Source organism: Aquarana catesbeiana, linkage group LG03, assembly GCF_042186555.1.
Source record: "Aquarana catesbeiana isolate 2022-GZ linkage group LG03, ASM4218655v1, whole genome shotgun sequence".
In the NCBI taxonomy this organism is placed as follows: domain Eukaryota; kingdom Metazoa; phylum Chordata; class Amphibia; order Anura; family Ranidae; genus Aquarana; species Aquarana catesbeiana.
In genome coordinates, this window is record NC_133326.1 from 770224 (window position 1) to 794187 (window position 23964).

General features: G+C 47.5%; 1 protein-coding gene across 7 annotated transcripts in view; it reads right to left on the reverse strand.

Annotated features, from left to right (window-relative positions):
* The window catches only part of SLC4A5 (solute carrier family 4 member 5), a 241374-nt gene that overhangs the window by 71522 nt on the left and 145888 nt on the right, over window positions 1-23964 (reverse strand). For all 7 annotated transcript variants that reach the window (XM_073618224.1, XM_073618223.1, XM_073618221.1 and 4 more), the window contains 7 exons: window positions 23146-23201; window positions 22677-22834; window positions 20578-20665; window positions 19999-20153; window positions 18796-18939; window positions 18070-18244; window positions 7558-7691 (listed from right to left, as the gene is read on the reverse strand). In XM_073618224.1, the coding sequence (XP_073474325.1) occupies window positions 7558-7691; window positions 18070-18244; window positions 18796-18939; window positions 19999-20153; window positions 20578-20665; window positions 22677-22834; window positions 23146-23201 (910 nt within the window). The remainder of the gene's footprint in view (window positions 1-7557; window positions 7692-18069; window positions 18245-18795; window positions 18940-19998; window positions 20154-20577; window positions 20666-22676; window positions 22835-23145; window positions 23202-23964) is intronic.

Here is a 23964-nt window from a genome sequence, read left to right on the forward strand (position 1 = left end):
ATAGACCCCATCCAGAGATCCCATCCATAGACCCCATCCATAGACCCCATCCAGAGATCCCATCCATAGATCCCATCCATGGACCCCATCCAGGGACCCCATCCATGGACCCCATCCATAGACCCCATCCAGGGACCCCATCCATAGATCCCATCCATAGACCCCATCCATAGACCTCATCCATAGACCCCATCCAGAGACCCCATCCATAGACCCCATCCAGAGATCCCATCCAGAGATCCCATCCATAGACCCCATCCATAGACCCCATCCAGAGTGACCATCCATAGATCCCATCCATAGACCCCATCCAGGGACCCCATCCATAGATCCCATCCATAGACCCCATCCATAGACCCCATCCAGAGACCCCATCCAGAGACCCCATCCAGAGATCCCATCCATAGATCCCATCCATAGACCCCATCCATAGACCCCATCCAGGGACCCCATCCATAGATCCCATCCATAGACCATATCCATAGACCCCATCCAGAGATCCCATCCATAGATCCCATCCATAGACCCCATCCAGGGACCCCATCCATAGATCCCATCCATAGACCCCATCCATAGACCCCATCCAGAGACCCCATCCATAGACCCCATCCAGAGATCCCATTCATAGATCCCATCCATAGACCCCATCCATAGACCCCATCCAGGGACCCCATCCATAGATCCCATCCATAGACCATATCCATAGACCCCATCCAGAGATCCCATCCATAGATCCCATCCATAGACCCCATCCAGGGACCCCATCCATAGATCCCATCCATAGACCCCATCCATAGACCCCATCCATAGACCCCATCCAGAGACCCCATCCATAGACCCCATCCAGGGACCCCATCCATAGATCCCATCCATAGACCCCATCCAGGGACCCCATCCATAGATCCCATCCATAGACCATATCCATAGACCCCATCCAGAGACCCCATCCAGAGACCTCATCCACAGACCCCATCCAGAGACCTCATCCATAGACCATATCCATAGACCCCATCCAGAGACCTCATCCATAGACCCCATCCAGAAACCTCATCCATAGACCATATCCACAGACCCCATCCAGAGACCTCATCCATAGACCCCATCCATAGACCCCATCCAGAGACCCCATCCAGAGACCTCATCCATAGACCCCATCCATATACCCCATCCAGAGACCTCATCCCTAGACCCCATCCAGAAACCTCATCCATAGACCATATCCACAGACCCCATCCAGAGACCTCATCCATAGACCCCATCCATAGACTCCATCCATAGACCCCATCCAGAGACCTCATCCATAGACCTCATCCATAGACCCCATCCAGAGGCCTCATCCATAGACCCCATCCAGAGACCTCATCCATAGACCCCATCCAGAGACTTCATCCATAGATCCCATCTATCGACCCCATCCAGAGACCTCATCCATAGACCATATCCATAGATCCCATCCATAGACCCCATCCAGAGACCTCACCCATAGACCACATCCAGAGACCTCATCCATAGACCATATCTATAGACCCCATCCAGAGACCTCATCCATAGACCCCATCCATAGACCCCATCCAGAGACCTCATCCATAGACCCCATCCAGGGACCTCATCCATAGACCATATCCATAGACCATATCCATAGACCCCATCCATAGACCCCATCCAGAGACCTCATCCATAGACCCCATCCAGGGACCTCATCCATAGACCATATCCATAGACCCCATCCAGAGACCCCATCCAGAGACCTCATCCATAGACCACATCCAGAGACCTCATCCATAGACCATATCTATAGACCCCATCCAGAGACCTCATCCATAGACCCCATCCATAGACCCCATCCAGAGACCTCATCCATAGACCCCATCCAGGGACCTCATCCATAGACCATATCCATAGACCATATCCATAGACTCCATCCATAGACCCCATCCATAGACCCCATCCATAGACCCCATCCAGAGACCTCATCCATAGACCCCATCCAGGGACCTCATCCATAGACCATATCCATAGACCCCATCCAGAGACCTCATCCAGAGACCTCATCCATAGACCCCATCCAGAGACCTCATCCATAGACCATATCCATAGACCCCATCCAGAGACCTCATCCATAGACCATATCCATAGACCCCATCCATAGATCCCATCCATAGACCTCATCCATAGACCCCATCCAGAGACCTCACCCATAGACCCCATCCAGAGACCTCTTCCATAGACCCCATCCATACACCTCATCCATAGACCCCATCCAGAGACCTCATCCATAGACCACATCCATAGACCACATCCATAGACCACATCCATAGATCCCGTCCAGAGACCTCATCCATAGACCCCATCCATAGACCACATTCATAGACCTCATCCATAGACCCCATCCAGAGACCTCATCCATAGACCCCATCCAGAGACCTCATCCATAGACCCCATCCAGAGACCTCATCCATAGACCCCATCCAGGGACCTCATCCATAGACCATATCCATAGACCCCATCCAGAGACCTCATCCATAGACCCCATCCAGGGACCTCATCCATAGACCCCATCCAGAGACCTCATCCATAGACCCCATCCTGGGACCTCATCCATAGACCATATCCATAGACCCCATCCAGAGACCTCATCCATAGACCCCATCCAGGGACCTCATCCATAGACCATATCCATAGATCCCATCCATAGACCTCATCCATAGATCCCATCCAGAGACCTCATCCATAGATCCCATCCATAGACCCCATCCATAGATCCCATCCATAGACCCCATATAGAGACCTCATCCATAGATCCCATCCAGAGACCTCATACATAGACCCCATCCAGAGACCCCATCCATAGACCCCATCCATAGACCTCATCCATAGATCCCATCCAGAGACCTCATCCATAGATCCCATCCAGAGACCTCATCCATAGACCCCATCCAGAGACCTCATCCATAGACCCCATCCAGAGACCTCATCCCTAGACCCCATCCAGGGACCTCATCCATAGACCATATCCATAGATCCCATCCATAGACCTCATCCATAGACCCCATCCAGAGACCTCATCCATAGACCCCATCCAGAGACCTCATCCATAGATCCCATCTATCGACCCCATCCAGAGACCTCATCCATAGACCATATCCATAGATCCCATCCATAGACCCCATCCAGAGACCTCATTCATAGACCACATCCAGAGACCTCATCCATAGACCATATCTATAGACCCCATGCAGAGACCTCATTCATAGACCCCATCCATAGACCCCATCCATAGACCCCATCCAGAGACCTCATCCATAGACCCCATCCAGAGACCTCATCCATAGACCATATCCATAGACCTCATCCATAGACCATGTCCATAGACCCCATCCAGAGACCTTATCCATAGACCCCATCCAGAGACCTCATCCATAGACCATGTCCATAGACCCCATCCAGAGACCTTATCCATAGACCCCATCCAGAGACCTCATCCATAGACCCCATCCAGAGACCTCATCCGTAGACCATGTCCATAGACCCCATCCAGAGACCTTATCCATAGACCCCATCCAGAGACCTCATCCATAGACCCCATCCAGGGACCTCATCCATAGACCATATCCATAGACCATATCCATATACCCCATCCATAGACCCCATCCATAGACCCCATCCAGAGACCTCATCCATAGACCCCATCCATAGACCCCATCCAGGGACCTCATCCATAGACCATATCCATAGACCCCATCCATAGACCCCATCCAGAGACCTCATCCACAGACCCCATCCAGAGACCTCATCCATAGACCCCATCCAGAGACCTCATCCATAGACCATATCCATAGACCCCATCCAGAGACCTCATCCATAGACCCCATCCAGAGACCTCATCCATAGACCATATCCATAGACCTCATCCATAGACCATATCCATAGACCTCATCCAGAGACCTCATCCATAGACCATATCCATAGACCCCATCCAGAGACCTCATCCATAGACCCCATCCAGAGACCTCATCCATAGACCATATCCATAGACCTCATCCATAGATCCCATCCATAGACCTCATCCATAGACCCCATCCAGAGACCTCACCCATAGACCCCATCCAGAGACCTCTTCCATAGACCCCATCCATACACCTCATCCATAGACCCCATCCAGAGACCTCATCCATAGACCCCATCCAGAGACCTCTTCCATAGACCCCATCCATAGACCTCATCCATAGACCCCATCCAGAGACCTCATCCATAGACCCCATCCAGGGACCTCATCCATAGACCATATCCATAGACCCCATCCAGAGACCTCATCCATAGACCCCATCCAGAGACCTCTTCCATAGACCCCATCCAGAGACCTCTTCCATAGACCCCATCCATAGACCTCATCCATAGATCCCATCCAGAGACCTCATCCATAGACCCCATCCAGGGACCTCATCTATAGACCATATCCATAGACCCCATCCAGAGACCTCATCCATAGACCCCATCCAGGGACCTCATCCATAGACCCCATCCAGAGACCTCATCCATAGACCCCATCCATAGACCCCATCCAGAGACCTCATCCATAGACCCAATCCAGGGACCTCATCCATAGACCATATCCATAGACCCCATCCAGAGACCTCATCCATAGACCATATCCATAGACCCCATCCATAGATCCCATCCATAGACCTCATCCATAGATCGCATCCAGAGACCTCATCCATAGATCGCATCCAGAGACCTCATCCATAGATCCCATCCATAGACCCCATCCATAGATCCCATCCATAGACCCCATCCAGAGACCTCATCCATAGACCCAATCCAGGGACCTCATCCATAGACCTCATCCATAGACCCCATCCAGAGACCTCATCCATAGACCACATCCATAGACCTCATCCATAGATCCTATCCAGAGACCTCATCCATAGACCCCATCCATAGACCACATCCATAGACCCCATTTATAGACTCCATCCATAGACCCCATCCATAGATCCCATCCAGAGACCTCATTTATAGACCACATCCAGAGACCTCATCCATAGACCCCATCCATATATCCCATCCATAGACCCCATCCAGAGACCTCATCCATAAACCCCATCCAGAGACCTCATCCATAAACCCCATCCAGAGACCTCATCCATAAACCCCATCCACAGACCCCATCCTTAGACCCCATCCATAGACCCCATCCACAGACCTCATCCATAAACCCCATCCACAGACCCCATTCATAGACCCCATCCATAGACCACATCCATAGACACCATCCACAGACCCCATCCACAGACCCCGTCCATAGACCACATCCATTGACCCCATTCATAGACTCCATCCATAGACCCCATCCATACATCCCATCCATAGACCTCATCCATAGACCCCATCCATAGACCCCATCCATACATCCAATCCATAGACCTCATCCATAGAACCCATCCACAGACCCCATCCTAAGATCCCACTCATTGACCCTGTCCATTGACTTTATCCATGAACCCCACAGACCCCATCTATTGACCCCATATACCCCATCCATAGATCCCATCTATGAACCCCATTGACAGACTCCATTCACAGACCCTATCCATTGATCCTATCTATCGACCCCATCCATAGACCCCATCCATAGATCCCACTCATTGACCCTCTCCATTGACCTTATGCATAGACTCCATCCATAGACCCCACAGACTAAAAAAACCCCATTCAACGACCCCATCCATAGATCCCACAGATTCATAGATCCCATCCATTCACTACATCCACAGATCACATCCATAAACTCCATATACAGACCCCATCCAATGGTCCCATCCACAGGCTCCATCCATAGGCTCCATCCATACATCGCAAACATAGACCCATTCATAGACTCAATCCATAGACTCCATCCATAGACCCCATTCATAGACTCAATCCATAGACCCCATCCATAGACTATCCGTAGATCCCATCCATAGGCTCCATCCATACATGACAACCATAGATCCCATTCATAGACTCCATCCGTAGACCCCATTCACAGACTCCATCCATAGATCCCATCCATACGTCGCAAATATAGACCCAATCATAGACTCAGTCCATAGACCCCATTCATAGACTCAATCTATAGACCCCATCCATAGACCTCATTCATACACTCTATCTGTAGATCCCATCCATAGGCTCCATACATACATCGCAAACATAGATCCCATTCATAGACTCTATCCGTAGATCCCATCCATAGGCTCCACCCATACATCGCAAACATAGCCCCCATCCACAGACTCCATCCATAGCCCCCATCCACAGACTCCATCCATAGCCCCCATCTGCAGACTCCATTCATAGCCCCCATCCACAGACTCCATTCATAGCCCCCATCCACAGACTCCATCCATAGACCCCCTCCACAGGCTCCATACATGGGCTCCATACATACATCACAAACATAGACCCATTCATGGACTCCATCTATAGACCCCATCTATAGACCCCATGCATAGACCCCATTGATAGATCACATCCATAAACTCCATCCATAGACCCCCTCCACAGGCTCCATCTATACATCTCCTTAGACCCTATTCATAGACTTCATCTATTGACCCCATCCATAGGCTCTATTTGTATATCCCATTCATAGGCTCCATCCATACATCGCAAACATAAACCCCCTTCATAGACTCCATCCATAGACCCTATCCACAGGCTCCATCAATACATTTCCTTATACCCTATTCATAGGCTCCATTCATAGACCCCATCCATAGGCTCCATCAATACATTTCCTTATACCCCATCCATAGGCTCCATTCATAGACCCCATCCACAGGCTCCATCAATACATCTCCTTATACCCTATTCATAGGCTCCATCCATAGACCCCATCCATAGGCTCCATCAATACATTTCCTTATACCCCATCCATAGGCTCCATCAATACATTTCCTTATACCCCATCCATAGGCTCCATCCATAGATCCCATCCATAGGCTCCATCCATAGACCCCATCCATAGACTCCATCCATAGACCCATTACACAGGCTCCATCCATACACTGCAAACATAGATCCCATCCATAGACCCCACCCACAGACCCCATCCATAGACCCCACCCACAGACCCCATCCATAAATCCTATCCATAGTCCCCACTAATTGACCCTGTCCAAAGACTCCATCCTATGTCTCTCATTCTTCTTATTCCTCATTATTTACCCAGATTTACCTGTTTCCTTTCTCTCCTTGGCCTCCATTTCTGTGAAGTGGGGGGGGGTTTCAAAGACTCAAAGCTTCTGTGCATCCCAAAATAATATACTATATATGTAGCCAGGGGGCGAAGTCATGTGATGAGCACCATGACATTACGGCTCTTCCACCTGTCTGCAGAAGAGATGAGAGTATCGACCTTTACCCCCGGTACATACTCTGCTAGGACTATTCAGTGTGATCTGATGGATTGATCTTCCAGGAGAATGTATGACATCACTGTCCTGGGATCACATGACCATTATTTATTGGGCGCAGTGCTGTGCGGGGGAGGCGGAGGATTCCACTTACTTGCTGAAGTCAAACAGAAGTTTCTCGAAGATGAGGATGGGGCCGGTGCTGCTCAGGATGATGAGAGGTTGTCCAGCAAACAGACAAAACACGGAACCCGTCATTGCTGTGCCCAGGAAGCTCTCCATCACCCCCTGCCGAGGCAAAACACATCATGTGACTAATACAGCATGGACTGGGGGAAGGGGGGCAAAACACACATCACATGACCAGGGGGGGGGGCAAAACATGTCACATGACTGGTGCAACATAGATCGGGGGAGGTGGGCAATACACACATCACATGACTGGTGCAGCATGGATCGGGAGAGGGGGAGGGTGGCAAAATACACATCACATGACTGGTGCAGCATGGATCGGGAGAGGGGGAGGGGGGCAAAATACACATCAAAACACATAAAAGCAGCGTGGACCATGGGAGGGGGGGCAAAACATGTCACATGACTGGTGCAACATGGACCGGGGGAGGTGGGCAAAACCATTCAAATAAATAAAGAGGAATGTGAGCTGCCATCTTTGTTACTGGTAATATATGAATGATGAGGACACACACATCATCTGTTTGATCTCCCTGCTCCCGTTTGCCTCCAAATTTCTTGAATGCCTTGTTCACAACTGCTACCTCACTGACAACGACCTTCTCGATCCCCGACATTCCAGCTTCCGCCCACAAATTCCACTGAAACTGCCCTACTAAAACTCACCAACAAACTACTAACTGCTATATTCTTGGACCTTTCTGCTGCCTTTGATACTGTTGACCACCTGCTTCTCCTCAATAAACTCCACTCCCTCAGCCTCCGTGATTCTGCTCTTTCCTGGTTCTCCTCAGCAAAACTTTCAGTGTCACATACAACACCATCTCCTCTGCTTGTCTTCCTCCTTCTGTTGGGGTACCCCAAGACTTGGGCTCCTTCTATTCCCTCTCTATACCTCTTTCCTGGGCCAGTTGATAACCTCCCATGGCTTCCAATACCACCTCTATGCTGACAACACCCAGATCTATCTCTCCACTCCTTAACTTGCCCCCTCATTCTCTTTACGTATCAAACTTACTGAGTGACATATCAGTATGGATGCCACACCACTTCCTCCAACTGAACCTTTCTAAAACTGAGTTTGTAATATTTCCTCCTCCCCGGTCCCCTTCCCATGACTTTACCATTAATATCAACAGCACAACCATTGGTCCCTCCACACATGCCAGGGTGCTGGGTGTAATCCTAGACTCTGACCTTTCCTTCAGCCCCCATATCCAATCACTGGCTAAATCTTGCCACCTTAACCTCCGCAGCATCTCCCTAATTCGCCCCTTCCTGACTAACGACACCACAAAGCAACTTATTCACTCCTTGGTATTTTCTCATCTCGACTACTGCAACTCTGTAACCACAACATACAAGGCCATCCGCAACATCGCCCCCAGCTACATCACCAACCTCATCTGTAGATATCTCCCAAATTGTCCTATTCGCTCCTCCCAGGACCTCTTGCTCTCTACCTCCCTTGTTACTTCCTCCCATGTCACCTGCAGGACTTCTCCAGAGCCTCTCCCATCCTATGAAACTCCCAACCCCAGTATGTCTGGTCAGCTCCTACCCTGTCCGCCTTTAGGCGTTCCTTGAAAACTCACATATTCAGGGAAGCCTACTCCTCTTTCACCTAAGACCTGTACCCGAGCCGCCACCATCAGATTATCCCCTGCAGCTATTACCTTTTGTTCCCCATCCCTTTAGATTGTAAGCTCCATGAGCAGGGCCCTCCTATTCCTTCTGTATTGAACCATATTGTAATTGTACTGTCCCACCTCTACATTGTAAAGTGCTGCACAAACTGTTGGCACTAAATAAATCCTGTATAATAATAATAATAATAATTACGTTGGGTGTTGGTTGGGTGGTGGTTGGGTGGTCGAGTCGGTGAAGTTGATGTCTGACGTCATTACATTGGGTGATGGTTGGATGGTTATATTGGTGAAGTTGATGTCTGATGTCATTAAATTGGGTGATGGTTAAGTGTTGGTTGGATGGTCATATTGGTGAAGTTGATGTCTGATGTCATTACATTGGATGATGGTTGGGTGGTGGTTGGGTGGTCATATTGGTGAAGTTGATGTCTGATGTCATTACATTGGGTGGTGGTTGGGTGTTCGTATTGGTGAAGTTGATGTCTGATGTTATTACATTGGGTGGTGGTTGGTTGTTCGTATTGGTGATGTTGATGTCTGATGTCATTAAATTGGGTGATGGTTAAGTGTTGGTTGGATGGTCATATTGGTGAAGTTGATGTCTGATGTCATTACATTGGATGATGGTTGGGTGGTGGTTGGTTGGTCATATTGGTGAAGTTGATGTCTGATGTCATTACATTGGGTGGTGGTTGGGTGTTCGTATTGGTGAAGTTGATGTCTGATGTTATTACAATGGGGTGGTGGTTGGTTGTTCGTATTGGTGATGTTGATGTCTGATGTCATTACATTGGATGATGGTTGGGTGTTGGTTGGATGGTTTTATTGGTGAAGTTGATGTCTGATGTCATTACATTGGGTGATGGTTGGGTGGTGGTTGGTTGGTCATATTGGTGAAGTTGATGTCTAATGTCATTACATTGGGTGGTGGTTGGGTGTTTGTATTGGTGAAGTTGATGTCTGATGTCATTACATTGGGTGCTAGTTGGGTGATGGGTGGGTGGTCGTATTGGTGAAGTTGATGTCTGACATCATTACGTTGGGTGATTGAAGTCATATTGATGAAGTTGATGTCTGATGTTATTGCATTGGGTGGTGGTTGGGTGGTCATATTGGTGAAGTTGATGTCTGATGTCACTACATTGAATGGTGGTTGGGTGGTCATATTGGTGAAGTTGATGTCTGATGTCATTACATTGGGTGGTGGTTGGGCGGTCATGTTGATGAAGTTGATGTCTGACATCATACGTTGGGTGATTGAATTCGTATTGATGAAGTTGATGTCCGATGTCATTGTGTTGGGTGGTGGTTGGGTGGTCGTATTAGTGAAGTTGATGTCTGGGTGCTGGTTGCTCTATCTGAGATAAATAAAATGGAATCTCAGATAATATTAATCGGGGGATGGTATTTCCATGGACCGTGTGACAGACTTACCCGGGATAGAGGCTTTTGGAGGGGACTGAATGTGAGCCTCTTGCCTACAGATTATGGGCCCTGGCATTTGGGGTACCCTTGAGGTGTTGTTACATGGAATACAGCTCCATGTCCCCCCAAAACACACAAACTCTGGGGACCCTGTATTTGCCATAGTAGCAATAGTGACTGAGTCATATTGTTGGGACTCATACTGTGAGAAGATGCTAATGCCATCAACTCCACTCACCTGTCTGATGTCAGCTATAAAGTGTTTAATGTAAATAAGTTTAGTCTGGCTTACCACAGGTTCTAAGGGTATTCAACTCATTGTTGTTTGTTCTAATTAACCCTGTGTTGATGTTTATGGTAATGTGTGTTGAATAGTCAATGAGCTAGGAGACGTAGTCGCTTAGTCTGGGTAAAAGGATTAGTTAATTAGCTCATGTTAATTAGGTTAATTAGGTTACATTTGTATTGTTAGAGTAATATGAGCAGGAGGGGGGAACCTCATCTTCTCCTGTATATAAGACTGTATTTTGATTCTAAATAAAGTGAGTCCATATTAGCAACAAGCAAGTGTCGCCTTGTTTTGTGCTGTTAGAAGTTGGAACATCTGATATCTGTATCCAGACACAAGGAAGCGGTATACTGACGGAAGCACTCAAGCGGAGTGTGGGACATTCCGTGACATTGGTGGCAAGCAGCGGGAAAGCTTCCTGAAGTCTGGGAAATCTAAACCTCCACCTGGATTCAAGATCAGGATAGCAGACTTCAGTCACCCCAGCGGAGATATGGACCTGGCATCAGAGTTCCCGGGGCTGCTGCGGATCATCCTTTCAACATACACCAGGACTGTGTCTGAGGATGAATACCTGGAGCTCAGGCAGCAAATTCGGGTGGAGCTCTGGATTGGAGCCCTCTAGCTCGCTGGTATAAAACAGGGCAAGTGCTTTCCAACCCAAGAGCAACGGGTCAGTGACCAACGGGCATTGCGGAAGGCATTCCTGGGAGAGCGGCCCCAGGAGCAATGGGTGACTGAGTTGGACAGGCTGGTCCAGCAGGAGATAGAGCTGGACAATCATTATCGGGCTCTGCAATGGCAAGCAGAGGAGGGATATTTAGGGGAGACAACAGAATGCTCTCCGGAGGGATATGACTTTGGAGGCCCTGGATTGCTGTGGGAGAGCCTTACAGATCGTTTTGTGTTTGGCGATGAAGGAGAACCTGACCTTGAGGACCTGCGAGAATATAGAGAGGCTATGCTTGGTCTTGCAGGGGTCTCAGAGCTGAAACCTGATCTGACCATTTGCTAAGGAAGGAACAGCATCTGGAAAGGGCATACAGGAAACTGCTAGAACAAGTTCAGCAGCATGCCAGAGAATCGGCAGTGGAAAATCCGGAGATTGCCGTCCCCAAACCTGAAGTGCTGGCAACCAGACAGAGGGTCCAAGACCTCTGCCCCACACCTGTGGCAGTTTCGGAGGCTCAGGGTGAGAAGGTGACAATCACTTCCCAGCAGCAGATACATGGGGAGAAGGGAGAGGAGGTGTGTGTTGTCCCTCCCCAACAGTTGGCCAGGGTGGAGGAAGCGGACTTTTCTCCCCAGCAAAGATCCGTGCACCTGGGAGACAGTACCATAGACATGTCGTCCCAGCAGCCAGATGAGGGAATGGAAAAGGAAGCAACCGGTTCACCTCCCCAATGGCAGCTACACAGTTTGGGAGTGGAGGAAGCCAGCCTCCTGCCCCAACGGTTAGCCGGAGCGGAGGATGCGGAGTCCCCAGCAGAAGTGCTGGCAACAGGGCAGAGTGTTACCAACCTCTGCCCAGCACCGGCAACAACTGTGGAGTCCCAGGGAGCCGGGGCAGTCGCCCCCTCTCTCCAGCGACAAGCTGATGTAGTGGAGATGCTACTCCCAGCTGAATCACTGGCAACAGGGCAGAGCACCGCTGGCCTCTGCCTAGCACCTACAGTTTCTTCTCAGCTTCAGGGAACTGGGACAGTGGGCCCCTCTGCCCAGCAACAGGCCAAGCCATAGAATGGTAAACACCACCCAGATGAAGCGCTGACAGACGGACAGAGAGTCAATGACCTCTGCCTCACACTTACTGAGGTCAACTATTCCTTGCAACCAAGAAAGGAGATCATGCGGACAGACTTTGTGAGTTCACTCTGCCTAACTAACGCATGTCCAGACCAGGTGGAGGTCTGGGACCTTGTTAGTCAATGATGGGGGAGAAATGTGACAGACTCACCCGGGATAGAGGCTTTTTGGAGGGGACTGAATGTGAGCCTCTTGCCTACAGATTATGGGCCCTGGCATTTGGGGTACCCTTGAGGTGTTGTTACTTTGGCTTCGGGTCCTTGTCCCCCAGGACACACAGACTCTGGGGACCCTGTATTTGCCATAGTAGCAATAGTGACTGAGTCATACTGTTGGGACTCATACTGTGAGAAGATGCTAATGTCATCAACTCCACTCACCTGTCTGATGTCAGCTATAATGTGTTTAATGTAAATGAGTTTAGTCTGGCTTACCACAGGTCCTAAGGGTATTCAACTCATTGTTGTTTGTTTTAATTAACCCTGTGTTGATGTTTATGGTAATGTGTGTTGAATAGTCAATGAGCTAGGAGACATAGTCATGGTGCACGTTGGCACCAATGACAAAGTCAGAGGCAGATGGAGTGTCCTAAAGAACGATTTTAAGGACTCAGGAGCTAAATTGAGGAAAAGGACCTCCAAGGTAGTATTCTCAGGAATACTACCGGTACATCGAGCCACACCAGAAAGGAAGAGGGAGATTAGGGAAGTAAACAAGTGGCTGAAGAGCTGGGGTAGTAAGGAGGGGTTTGGGTTCCTGGAGGACTGGGCCGACTTCTCAGTCGGTAACCGGTACTATAGAAGGAACGGACTGCACCTAAATGAGGAGGGTGCAGATCTGCTGGGAATGAAGATGGCCAAAAAGTTAGAGGGGTTTTTAAACTAGGCGATGGGGGGGAGGGTCCAGAGACAGTGATAGCCAGCGCGGAAGATATTCCAGAGGGTAGTATTGGGGGCATTAGTGGTAGGGTAACCAAAGCACAAAAACACAAGGTGAGTATAGTAGCAAGTCCTAGTTGCAATCTTGAAACACCCAATACGAGGACAATATGCGACCGGTCTACACTATGTGGCATGTTCACTAATGCCAGGAGCATGGCGGAACAAGATGGGTGAACTAGAGATACTGTTGTACGAGGAGGATTTGGATTTTGTGGGAATTTCAGAGATCTGGTTCAACAGCTCTCATGATTGGCTGGCAAACATTCAAGGGTATACCCTATACCGCAAGGATAGAGAGGGTAAAAAAGGGGGAGGGGTATGCCTATATATCAAGAATAATGTACAAGTGAATGTGAGAGATGACATCACTGAGGGGGCTAGGGAGGAGGTGGAATCCTTATGGGTAGAGCTCCAAAGGGATGAAGCTAAGAGGAAAATAATACTGGGAGTATGTTATAGGCCCCCTAACCTGAGGGAGGAAGTGGAGACGGATCTCCTATCACAAAATGGATTAGCAGCAAGGATGGGAAGTGTTATCATAATGGGGGATTTTAATTATCCAGACATAGACTGGATGGAGGGAACCGCGCATTCATTTAAGGCTCGCCAGTTCCTTAGTGTCTTGCAGGACAATTTTATGGGTCAGATGGTAGACGCACCAACTAGAAATAAAACATTACTGGATCTACTGATTACCAACGGTCCAGGCTTCTTGCTTTTGCCCAATCATACTTTAATACATACTTTATCTGTTTCTTACAGACAGCAGATATGCACATCAGCCCCTGAAGAAGCGAGGAAAGCTTGCGAAAAGCATCGGGTTAGAGATGTACTATGCATATCTGTATCACATGTATTACTATTAGTATTATAATATGGCTATGTTTTTAGGACTACTATGCAATGCTGCTGTTTTATGAATTTGTTCACCCATGCTCATGTCTTTTATTGGATGATGTTGTTATCCTCAATAAACCATTTTTGACCTTCACACTTGTTTACCCTTTGATCACCATGAACATCTCATTTAAAGTCCCAGGGGAGATGTCCGTTTTCTACTGATTACCAACAATACAGACCTGATCACAGATGTGGAAATACGGGGCAATTTAGGTAACAGCGATCACAGGTCAATTAGTTTCAGTATAAATCACACAAATAGGAAACATGAAGGGAATACAAAGACACCGGATTTCAAAAGAGCCAACTTCCCTAAACTACAAACCTTGCTAAAAGGCATAAATTGGGATAAAATCTTAGGAACAAAGAATATGGAGGAGAGATGGGTTTGCTTTAAGAGTATATTAAATAAGGGCATTAGCCAATGTATCCCATTGGATAATAAATTTAAAAGAGCGAACAATGTAAAAATTGGCTTAACTCCAATGTAAAAATGCATATAAAAGCAAAGGAGAAGGCCTTCAAAAAATACAAGGTTGAGGGATCATCATCAGCATTCAGACTTTATAAAGAATGCAACAAGAAATGTAAGGGTTCAATTAGGACGGCTAAGATAGAACATGAAAGACACATAGCGGAGGAGAACGAAAAAAACCCCAAGAAATTCTTTAAGTATGTAAACAGTAAAAAAGGGAGGACAGACCATATTGGCCCCATAAAGAATGAGGAAGGACATCTGGTTACAAAGGATGGGGAGATGGCGAAGGTATTGAATTTATTCTTCTCCTCAGTCTTCACGAGTGAATCGGGGGGCTTCAGTAACCAAAACTGCAGTGTTTATCCTCAGGACACAACACAGGAAGCACCTCCATGGTTAACAGAGGACGGAATTAAAATTAGACTTGAGAAACTTAACATTAATAAATCACCGGGACCAGATGGCTTGCATCCGAGGGTACTTAGGGAACTCAGTCAGGTGATTGCCAGACCGTTGTTCCTAATTTTTACAGACAGTCTACTGACTGGAATGGTACCAGCTGATTGGAGAAAAGCCAATGTAGCACCAATATTTAAAAAGGGCCCAAAATACATCCCTGGGAATTACAGACCAGTTAGCCTAACATCAATAGTATGTAAACTCTTGGAGGGGATGATAAGGGACTATATACAAGATTTTAGTAATAAGAACGATATCATTAGCAGTAATCAGCATGGATTCATGAAGAATCGTTCTTGCCAAACCAATCTACTAACCTTCTATGAGGAGGTGAGTTGCCATCTAGATAAAGGAAGGCCCGTAGACGTGGTGTATCTGGATTTTACAAAAGCATTTGACACAGTTCCCCATAAACGTTTACTGTACAAAATAAGGTGCGTTGGCATGGACCATAGGGTGAGTACATGGATTGAAAACTGGCTACAAGGGCGAGTTCAGAAGGTGGTGATAAATGGGGAGTACTCAGAATGGTCAGGGGTGGGTAGTGGGGTTCCCCAGGGTTCTGTGCTGGGACCAATCCTATTTAATTTGTTCATAAACGATCTGGAGGATGGGATAAACAGTCCAATCTCTGTATTTGCAGACGATACTAAGCTAAGCAGGGCAATAACTTCTCCGCAGGATGTGGAAACCTTGCAAAAAGACCTGAACAAATGAATGGGGGAGGGGCGACTACATGGCAAATGAGGTTCAATGTAGAAAAATGTAAAATAATGCATTTGGGTGGCAAAAATCTGAATGCAATCTATAGACTGAGGGGAGAACCTCTGGGGGGATCTAGGATGGAAAAGGACCTGGGGGTCCTAGTAGATGATAGGCTCAGCAATGACATGTAATGCCAAGCTGCTGCTAATAAAGCAAACAGAATATTGGCATTAAAAAGGGGATCAACTCCAGAGATAAAACGATAATTCTCCCGCTCTACAAGACTCTGGTCCGGCCGCACCTGGAGTATGCTGTCCAGTTCTGGGCACCAGTCCTCAGGAAGGATGTACTGGAAATGGAGCGACTACAAAGAAGGGCAACAAAGCTAATAAAGGGTCTGGAGGATCTTAGTTATGAGGAAAGGTTGTGAGCTCTGAACTTATTCTCTCTGGAGAAGAGACGCTTGAGAGGGGATATGATTTCAATGTATAAATACCGGACTGGTGACCCCACAATATATAAATACCGGACTGGTGACCCCACAATATATAAATACCTGACTGGTGACCTCACAATATATAAATACCGGACTGGTGACCCCACAATATACAAATACCGGACTGGTGACCCCACAATATATAAATACCGGACTGGTGACCCCACAATATATAAATACCGGACTGGTGACCCCACAATATATAAATACCGGACTGGTGACCCCACAATATATAAATACCGGACTGGTGACCCCACAATATATAAATACCGGACTGGTGACCCCACAATATACAAATACCGGACTGGTGACCCCACAATATATAAATACCGGACTGGTGACCCCACAATATATAAATACCGGACTGGTGACCCCACAATATATAAATACTGGACTGGTGACCCCACAATAGGGATAAAACTTTTTCGCAGAAGAGAGTTTAATAAGACTCGTGGCCACTCATTAAAATTAGAGGAAAAGAGGTTTAACCTTAAACTATGTAGAGGGTTCTTTACTGTAAGAGCGGCAAGGATGTGGAATTCCCTTCCACAGGCGGTGGTCTCAGCGGGGAGCATTGATAGCTTCAAGAATCTATTAGATAATCACCTGAATGACCGCAACATACAGAGATATATAATGTAATATGACATATAATCACACAATATACAGGGATATGTAATGTAATACTGACATATAATCACACACATAGGTTGGACTTGATGGACTTGTGTCTTTTTCCAACCTCACCTACTATGTATCTATGTAACTTAGTCTGGGTAAAAGGATTAGTTAATTAGCTCATGTTAATTAGGTTACATTTGTATTGTTAGAGTAATATGAGCAGGGGGGGGGAACCTCATCTTCTCCTGTATATAAGACTGTATTTTGATTCTAATTAAAGTGAGTCCATGTTAGCAACAAGCAAGTGTTGCCTTGTTTTGTGCTGTTAGAGGTTGGAATATCTGATATCTGTATCCAGACTACAAGGAAGTGGTATACTGACGGAAGCACTCAAGCGGAGTGTGGGACGTTCCGTGACAGACCAGATCCCTGACATCACTGTCTTTCTAATCTCTCTGTGGTCACATTTAGTCTTCATGAAGGTGTTGGGTAATATCTCAGGTGTGGTCTTCCCCTGCCTCTTTTCCAGCTCCAGCATTCGTCAGAAGATAAAAGCTGACACTATTAATAAAGTGATGATGGAGATCGTTCATAGCGGAGGCCTCATGTCCTATTAACTACATGAACACCATGGCTGAGCACCTCAGAGGACCTCATATTTCCTACATGAGGGCCACAGGGGCCGCAACCCAATGCTTCCAGTACCTGGTAGTTGTCTGTGGCATCGCCCAGCAGCCCCCCAAATGTGATGGCGTTTGTTATACAGCCGAGGTAGATGAAGAGAATGGCAGAGATGGATTGGATGTGGAAGCCATCATAGAAGTCACTGAGGAAAAAGGGGAGCTTCCTCTTCATGTCCAGATATAGTCCTCCACAGAACCTGAGAGGTGACACAACCAGGAGGAAGGAAGAAGAGTTACATGTGGACTACAGGAACATATTGGGTTATATGAGATACAGCGCTGTCACATGTGGACTACAGGAACATATCAGGTTATATGAGATACAGAGCCGTCATATGTGGACTACAAGAACATATTGGGTTATGTGAGATACAGAGCCGTCATATGTGGACTACAAGAACATATTGGGTTATGTGAGATACAGAGAGGTCATATGTGGACTACAAGAACATATTGGGTTATGTGAGATACAGAGAGGTCATATGTGGACTACAAGAACATATTGGGTTATGTGAGATACAGAGAGGTCATATCTGGATGGGTGCTCAAGTCCTGATTGGATGAGAAGTGAAATCTTAAAATCTTTATTTAAAATTAATTGGTAGGAAAGGTGCAGATCTGATGGTCTATAAAGTCTAACCCCCTAAGATACTAAACTAACACTGAGCCCCCAGTTCCTGGTGTTGGGGTACCAAGTCTGATAGAGCAGGTCCCATCTCCAGACTGAATGACTCGATGGAGGACTCACCTGCCGGTCCAGGAAAGCTCTTCTCCAATCTCATGGGCAACAGGCATCTCATCATCTTCACTTGGACCTCCTCCACTGCCGCCACCAACCCCTCCGGCTGACCCATTCATCTGTCCGGCTTCATTCACAGAGAAAACCGATTTCCTGTTGTAGTAGAAGGTGGGAGAGTCACCAAAAAACGTCTTCACTAATCTTATTGTAGTAAGGGGAGAATATTTTACCTTTATTGTTATGAAGATCTACAATATGGAATCCATCGCTCAGAAATAACATGATTATTATTCTTATAAGGGATTTATACAGTTTGCAGAGCACTGTACAATATAAAGACAGACAGTACAGTGACAATACAATACAAGTAGGTTAGGAAGGTCCTACTCATAGGAGCTTACAATCTAATACGGTGGGGCAAGTGGTAGAAAAGGTAATAACTGTGAGGGATGAGCTGATAGAAGGATTAAAAGTTCTGTTGTTAGCTGAAGGCAAGATAGGCCTCCCTGAGGAGATGAGTTTTCGGTGATCACCTAAAGGTGGACAGAGTAGGAGATAGTTGGACAGATTGAGGTAGAGAGTTCCAGAGGATGGGAGAGGCTCTGGAAAAGTCCTGGAGGCGAGCATAGGAGTAGGAGACAAAGGACCTAGAGAGTTGGAGGTCTGGGGAGGAGTGGAGAGGACGGTTTGGGTGATCTTTGGAGACAAGATTGGTGATGTAGCTCGGGGCAGAGTTGTAAATGGCCTTGTATGTTATTGTTAGTATTTAGAATTTAACACTGACACGGACACTGAATGGAGGCCAGGGGAGGGACTAGCAGAGAGGGGTGGAGGACACTGAATGGAGACCAGTGGAGGGATTGGTAGAGAGGGGTGGAGTACACTGAATGGAGGCCAGGGGAGGGACTAGCAGAGAGGGGTGGAGGACACTGAATGGAGACCAGTGGAGGGATTGGTAGAGAGGGGTGGAGGACACTGAATGGAGACCAATGGAGGGATTGGTAGAGAGGGGTGGAGGACACTGAATGGAGACCAGTGGAGGGATTGGTAGAGAGGGGTGGAGGACACTGAATGGAGACCAGTGGAGGGATTGGTAGAGAGGGGTGGAGGACACTGAATGGAGGCCAGTGGAGGGATTGGTAGAGAGGGTGGAGGACACTGAATGGAGACCAGTGGGGGGATTGAATGAAATCCTCAGACACGGTGCCACACCTCTGATCAGCAGATGGGATCTTTTTGGGGGGTTCTATTCGGATGGTGGGGTCCCACTCTCCAGGTGGAAGGACGATGACTTCATCTAAGAACTCATCTATTCCGGCGATCAGGTCTTCTCGGTCTCGGGCTTTGTATGCGACGTCACTGAAGAGCTAAATAACAAGAAGACAAAATTAGAGCGGAACGACTGGGACCGACATTCCCCCAGACTGACCCAGGGCCGTTCGTTGTCTTGTTGTTTTCTTTTATACTGAGTCTGCTTCCCCGGCAGATGGAACATTTCTAATTGGTTAAAGGAGAGAGTATCCTATTGGATGGAATTGTGTGATGTCTAGTCTATTGTACGCCCAATATTCCCACCACCCAGAGACCCGGGATCAATAATAAGAGAACAATGAAACCCTAAGAGGAGGAGTCCTATCCCAACTCCCACCCTCCATATACACCCTCCCCCACCCTCCATATATCCCATCCCCCACCCTCCATATATACCATCCCCCACCCTCCATATACACAATCCTACATACTATTATTAGACAACTCCACCCAACCTCCATTGCCCATCCACATACTCACATCGTCCACCATGAGGGTTGCAATCGCCCGGCCAATCTCAGTGTAGGATTTGGCTTTCCCCATCGGACCCAATAGAATAAACAGGAACCTTCCAATCAGAAAACATGAGATGAATGCACAGAAGTTCTGATCACCTCGGTGACAGAAGAGCTTACAATCCGGATTCACTATGAAATGAGACGGCAGCCGTGTGATTGGGTATCAGAGGACGGGTCTCCTCTACATCTATGGTATGATAATCCTCTACACAATGATAATTCTCATTCTTCATACTAAAACCTTTTATCCTTCTCAGTCCCCGGATCCAGTATTTATATTCCTGCATTAGAGTGGGCGGGCGGCTCAAGTAGAGCGTTATACTGTATATGAATCAATGAAGCAGCAAAATGAAAACCAAACTAACCAACCAACCAATCAACCAATCAACTAACCAACCAACTAACCAATCAACCAACCAACTAACTAACCAACCAACCAACCAACTAACCAATCAACCAATCAACTAACCAACCAACTAACCAATCAACCAACCAACTAACTAATCAACCAACCAACCAACCAATCAACAAATCAACTAACCAACCAACTAACTAACCAACCAACCCAACCAACCAATCAATCAATCAATCAACCAACCAACCAATCAACCAACCAACCAAATAACCAATGGTCGTAGTATAAAACCATATCAATGGTATAAAATTGTCTCCATATTGGAGCTGCTGTACTGAGTCTCTCCAATCACAGAGAAGTGGGTGGGAGGAGTTATGATTAGCAATTGAAGGCAGGGAACCATCGGGAGCCCCTTTCACCTTCCAGACACAATGGGGGGGATTTGAAGATCTAAAGGAAGGAAATATCGGTAGCCCTGGGCCAGTCAAATAAGTGATACCAAACTTATAGTTTGAGTTCACATCCATAGGGATCATATGAGGAGGGGGCTCACATAGATAGGGATCATATGAGGAGGGGCTCACATCTGTAGGGATCATATGAGGAGGGACTCACATCTGTAGGGATCATATGAGGAGGGGGCTCACATCTGTTGGGATCATATGAGGAGGGGGCTCACATCCATAAGGATCATACAAGGAGGGGGCTCACATAGATAGGGATCATCCAAGGAGGGGCTCACATTTGTAGGGATCATATGAGGAGGGGGCTCACATCTGTAGGGATCATATGAGAAGGGGGCTCACATCCATAGGGATCATATGAGGAGGGGGCTCACATAATTAGGGATCATATGAGGAGGGGCCTCACATCCATAGGGATCACATGAGGAGGGGGCTCAAATCCATAGGGATCATATGAGGAGGTGGCTCACATCCATAGGGATCATATGAGGAGGGGGCTCACATCCATAGGAATCATACAAGGAGGGGGCTCACATCCATAGGGATCATATGAGGAGGCGGCTCACATCCATAGGGATCATATGAGGAGGGGGCTCACGTCCATAGGGATCATATGAGGAGGGGGCTCACATCCATAGGGATCATATGAGGAGGGGCCTCACATCCATAGGAATCATACAAGGAGGGGGCTCACATCCATAGGGATCATATGAGGAGGGGCTCACATCCGTAGTGATCATATGAGGAGGGGGCTCACATCTGTAGGGATCATATGAGGAGGGGCTCACATCCATAGGGATCATATGAGGAGGGGGCTCACATCCGTAGTGATCATATGAGGAGGGGGCTCACATCCATAGGGATCATACAAGGAGGGGGCTCACATAGATAGGGATCATACAAGGAGGGGGCTCACATCTATAGGAATCATATGGGGAGGGGGCTCACATCCATAGGGATCATATGAGGAAGGGGCTCACATCTATAGGGATCATATGAGGAGGGGGCTCACATCCATAGGGATCATATGAGGAAGGGGCTCACATCTATAGGGATCATATGAGGAGGGGGCTCACATCCATAGGGATCATATGAGGAGGGGTCTCTAGATAAACCTATGAGCACCTCAGGTAACAGAAAACATGGCCACCAAATGACAGGAATGGTCATTCTTGGCTCCCTGGTGATCCCTATGAGGTCACTATGAACATCTTCCATTGTCTAGTCAATGACTTCTCTTACCTTGTTGGTACCGGAACCTCGGTGACTCCGCCCAGCATTATGGACTGGACCAGCCGTACAAAAGCCACAAATGGTTTATCTAAGAAGTCCACTTCTCCCACCAACACATTGGAGGCCTCGGCGTCCCGCGGAATCTTCTTCATGAACTTGTTTCTCATCTGGAAGTCAGAGACATGATATTCCAGGATTGCGGATCTATATGGGGTCACCTATTGTGCTGGTCAGTATGGCCCCCCGGATCCCCCCCACCCTTCATGCTGCTATTCAGATATGAATAGGTCTCAAATCTTCGCTGTTGTGCCCATTTCTACATTTTAGTATTGGTGCCCCAATGTCAGCGTGACCCCAAAATAAAAGAGCAACTCTGCTCCATGCTTATTGTATTCTCTGTACCCTAAAATAACGATCATACAGAAGGATGGGACCCCTTCACTAGAATACACTGCAGAAGGTTCAGGAGGCCACGTACCTGGTCTGAGCTTGGAGCATCAGAGATATCATTCATACTTCTGCTCTGAGCGTGATCTACAGAGAAATACAAACAATAATTCCTCTAAAAGTGACATTTAGAAGAAGAATCAGGAGCTAAGGGGAGAAGGTGGAGGAAGGAGTTCATTCAGGTCACTGAGGTCATTAGGAATTGATCTATAATTTCATATTCTGGCTTCTGAAACTGCCAAAATCTGCAGAAAACAGCCGAGATCTGCAGGAAACAGCCGAAATCTGCAAAAAACAGCCGAGATCTGCAGGAAACAGCCGAGATCTGCAGGAGGCATCCAAAATCTGCAGGAAACAGCCGAGATCTGCAGGAGGCATCCAAAATCTGCAGAAAACAGCCGAGATCTGCAGGAAACAGCCGAGATCTGCAGAAAACAGCCGAGATCTGCAGAAAACAGCCGAGATCTGCAGGAAACAGCCGAGATCTGCAAAAAACAGCCGATCTGCAGGAAACAGCCGAGATCTGCAGGAAACAGCCGAGATCTGCAGAAAACAGCCGAGATCTGCAGGAAACAGCCGAGATCTGCAAGAAACAGCCGAGATCTGCAGAAAACAGCCGAGATCTGCAGGAAACAGCCGAGATCTGCAGGAAACAGCTAACATCAGCTTCTAGCTTTAGCTTGTTTGGTAAAGCTGAACAACCCCAACGATTTAACGGTTTCTCAAAACAATGTCAAGCAAGGCATGATGTCATTGATAATTGTGACAGTTGCTAGGGCTCGCAACCGGACTGTGATGTCATCAAATGACAGGAGTCATAACTGATCACATGAGCATCACCATGGCAACA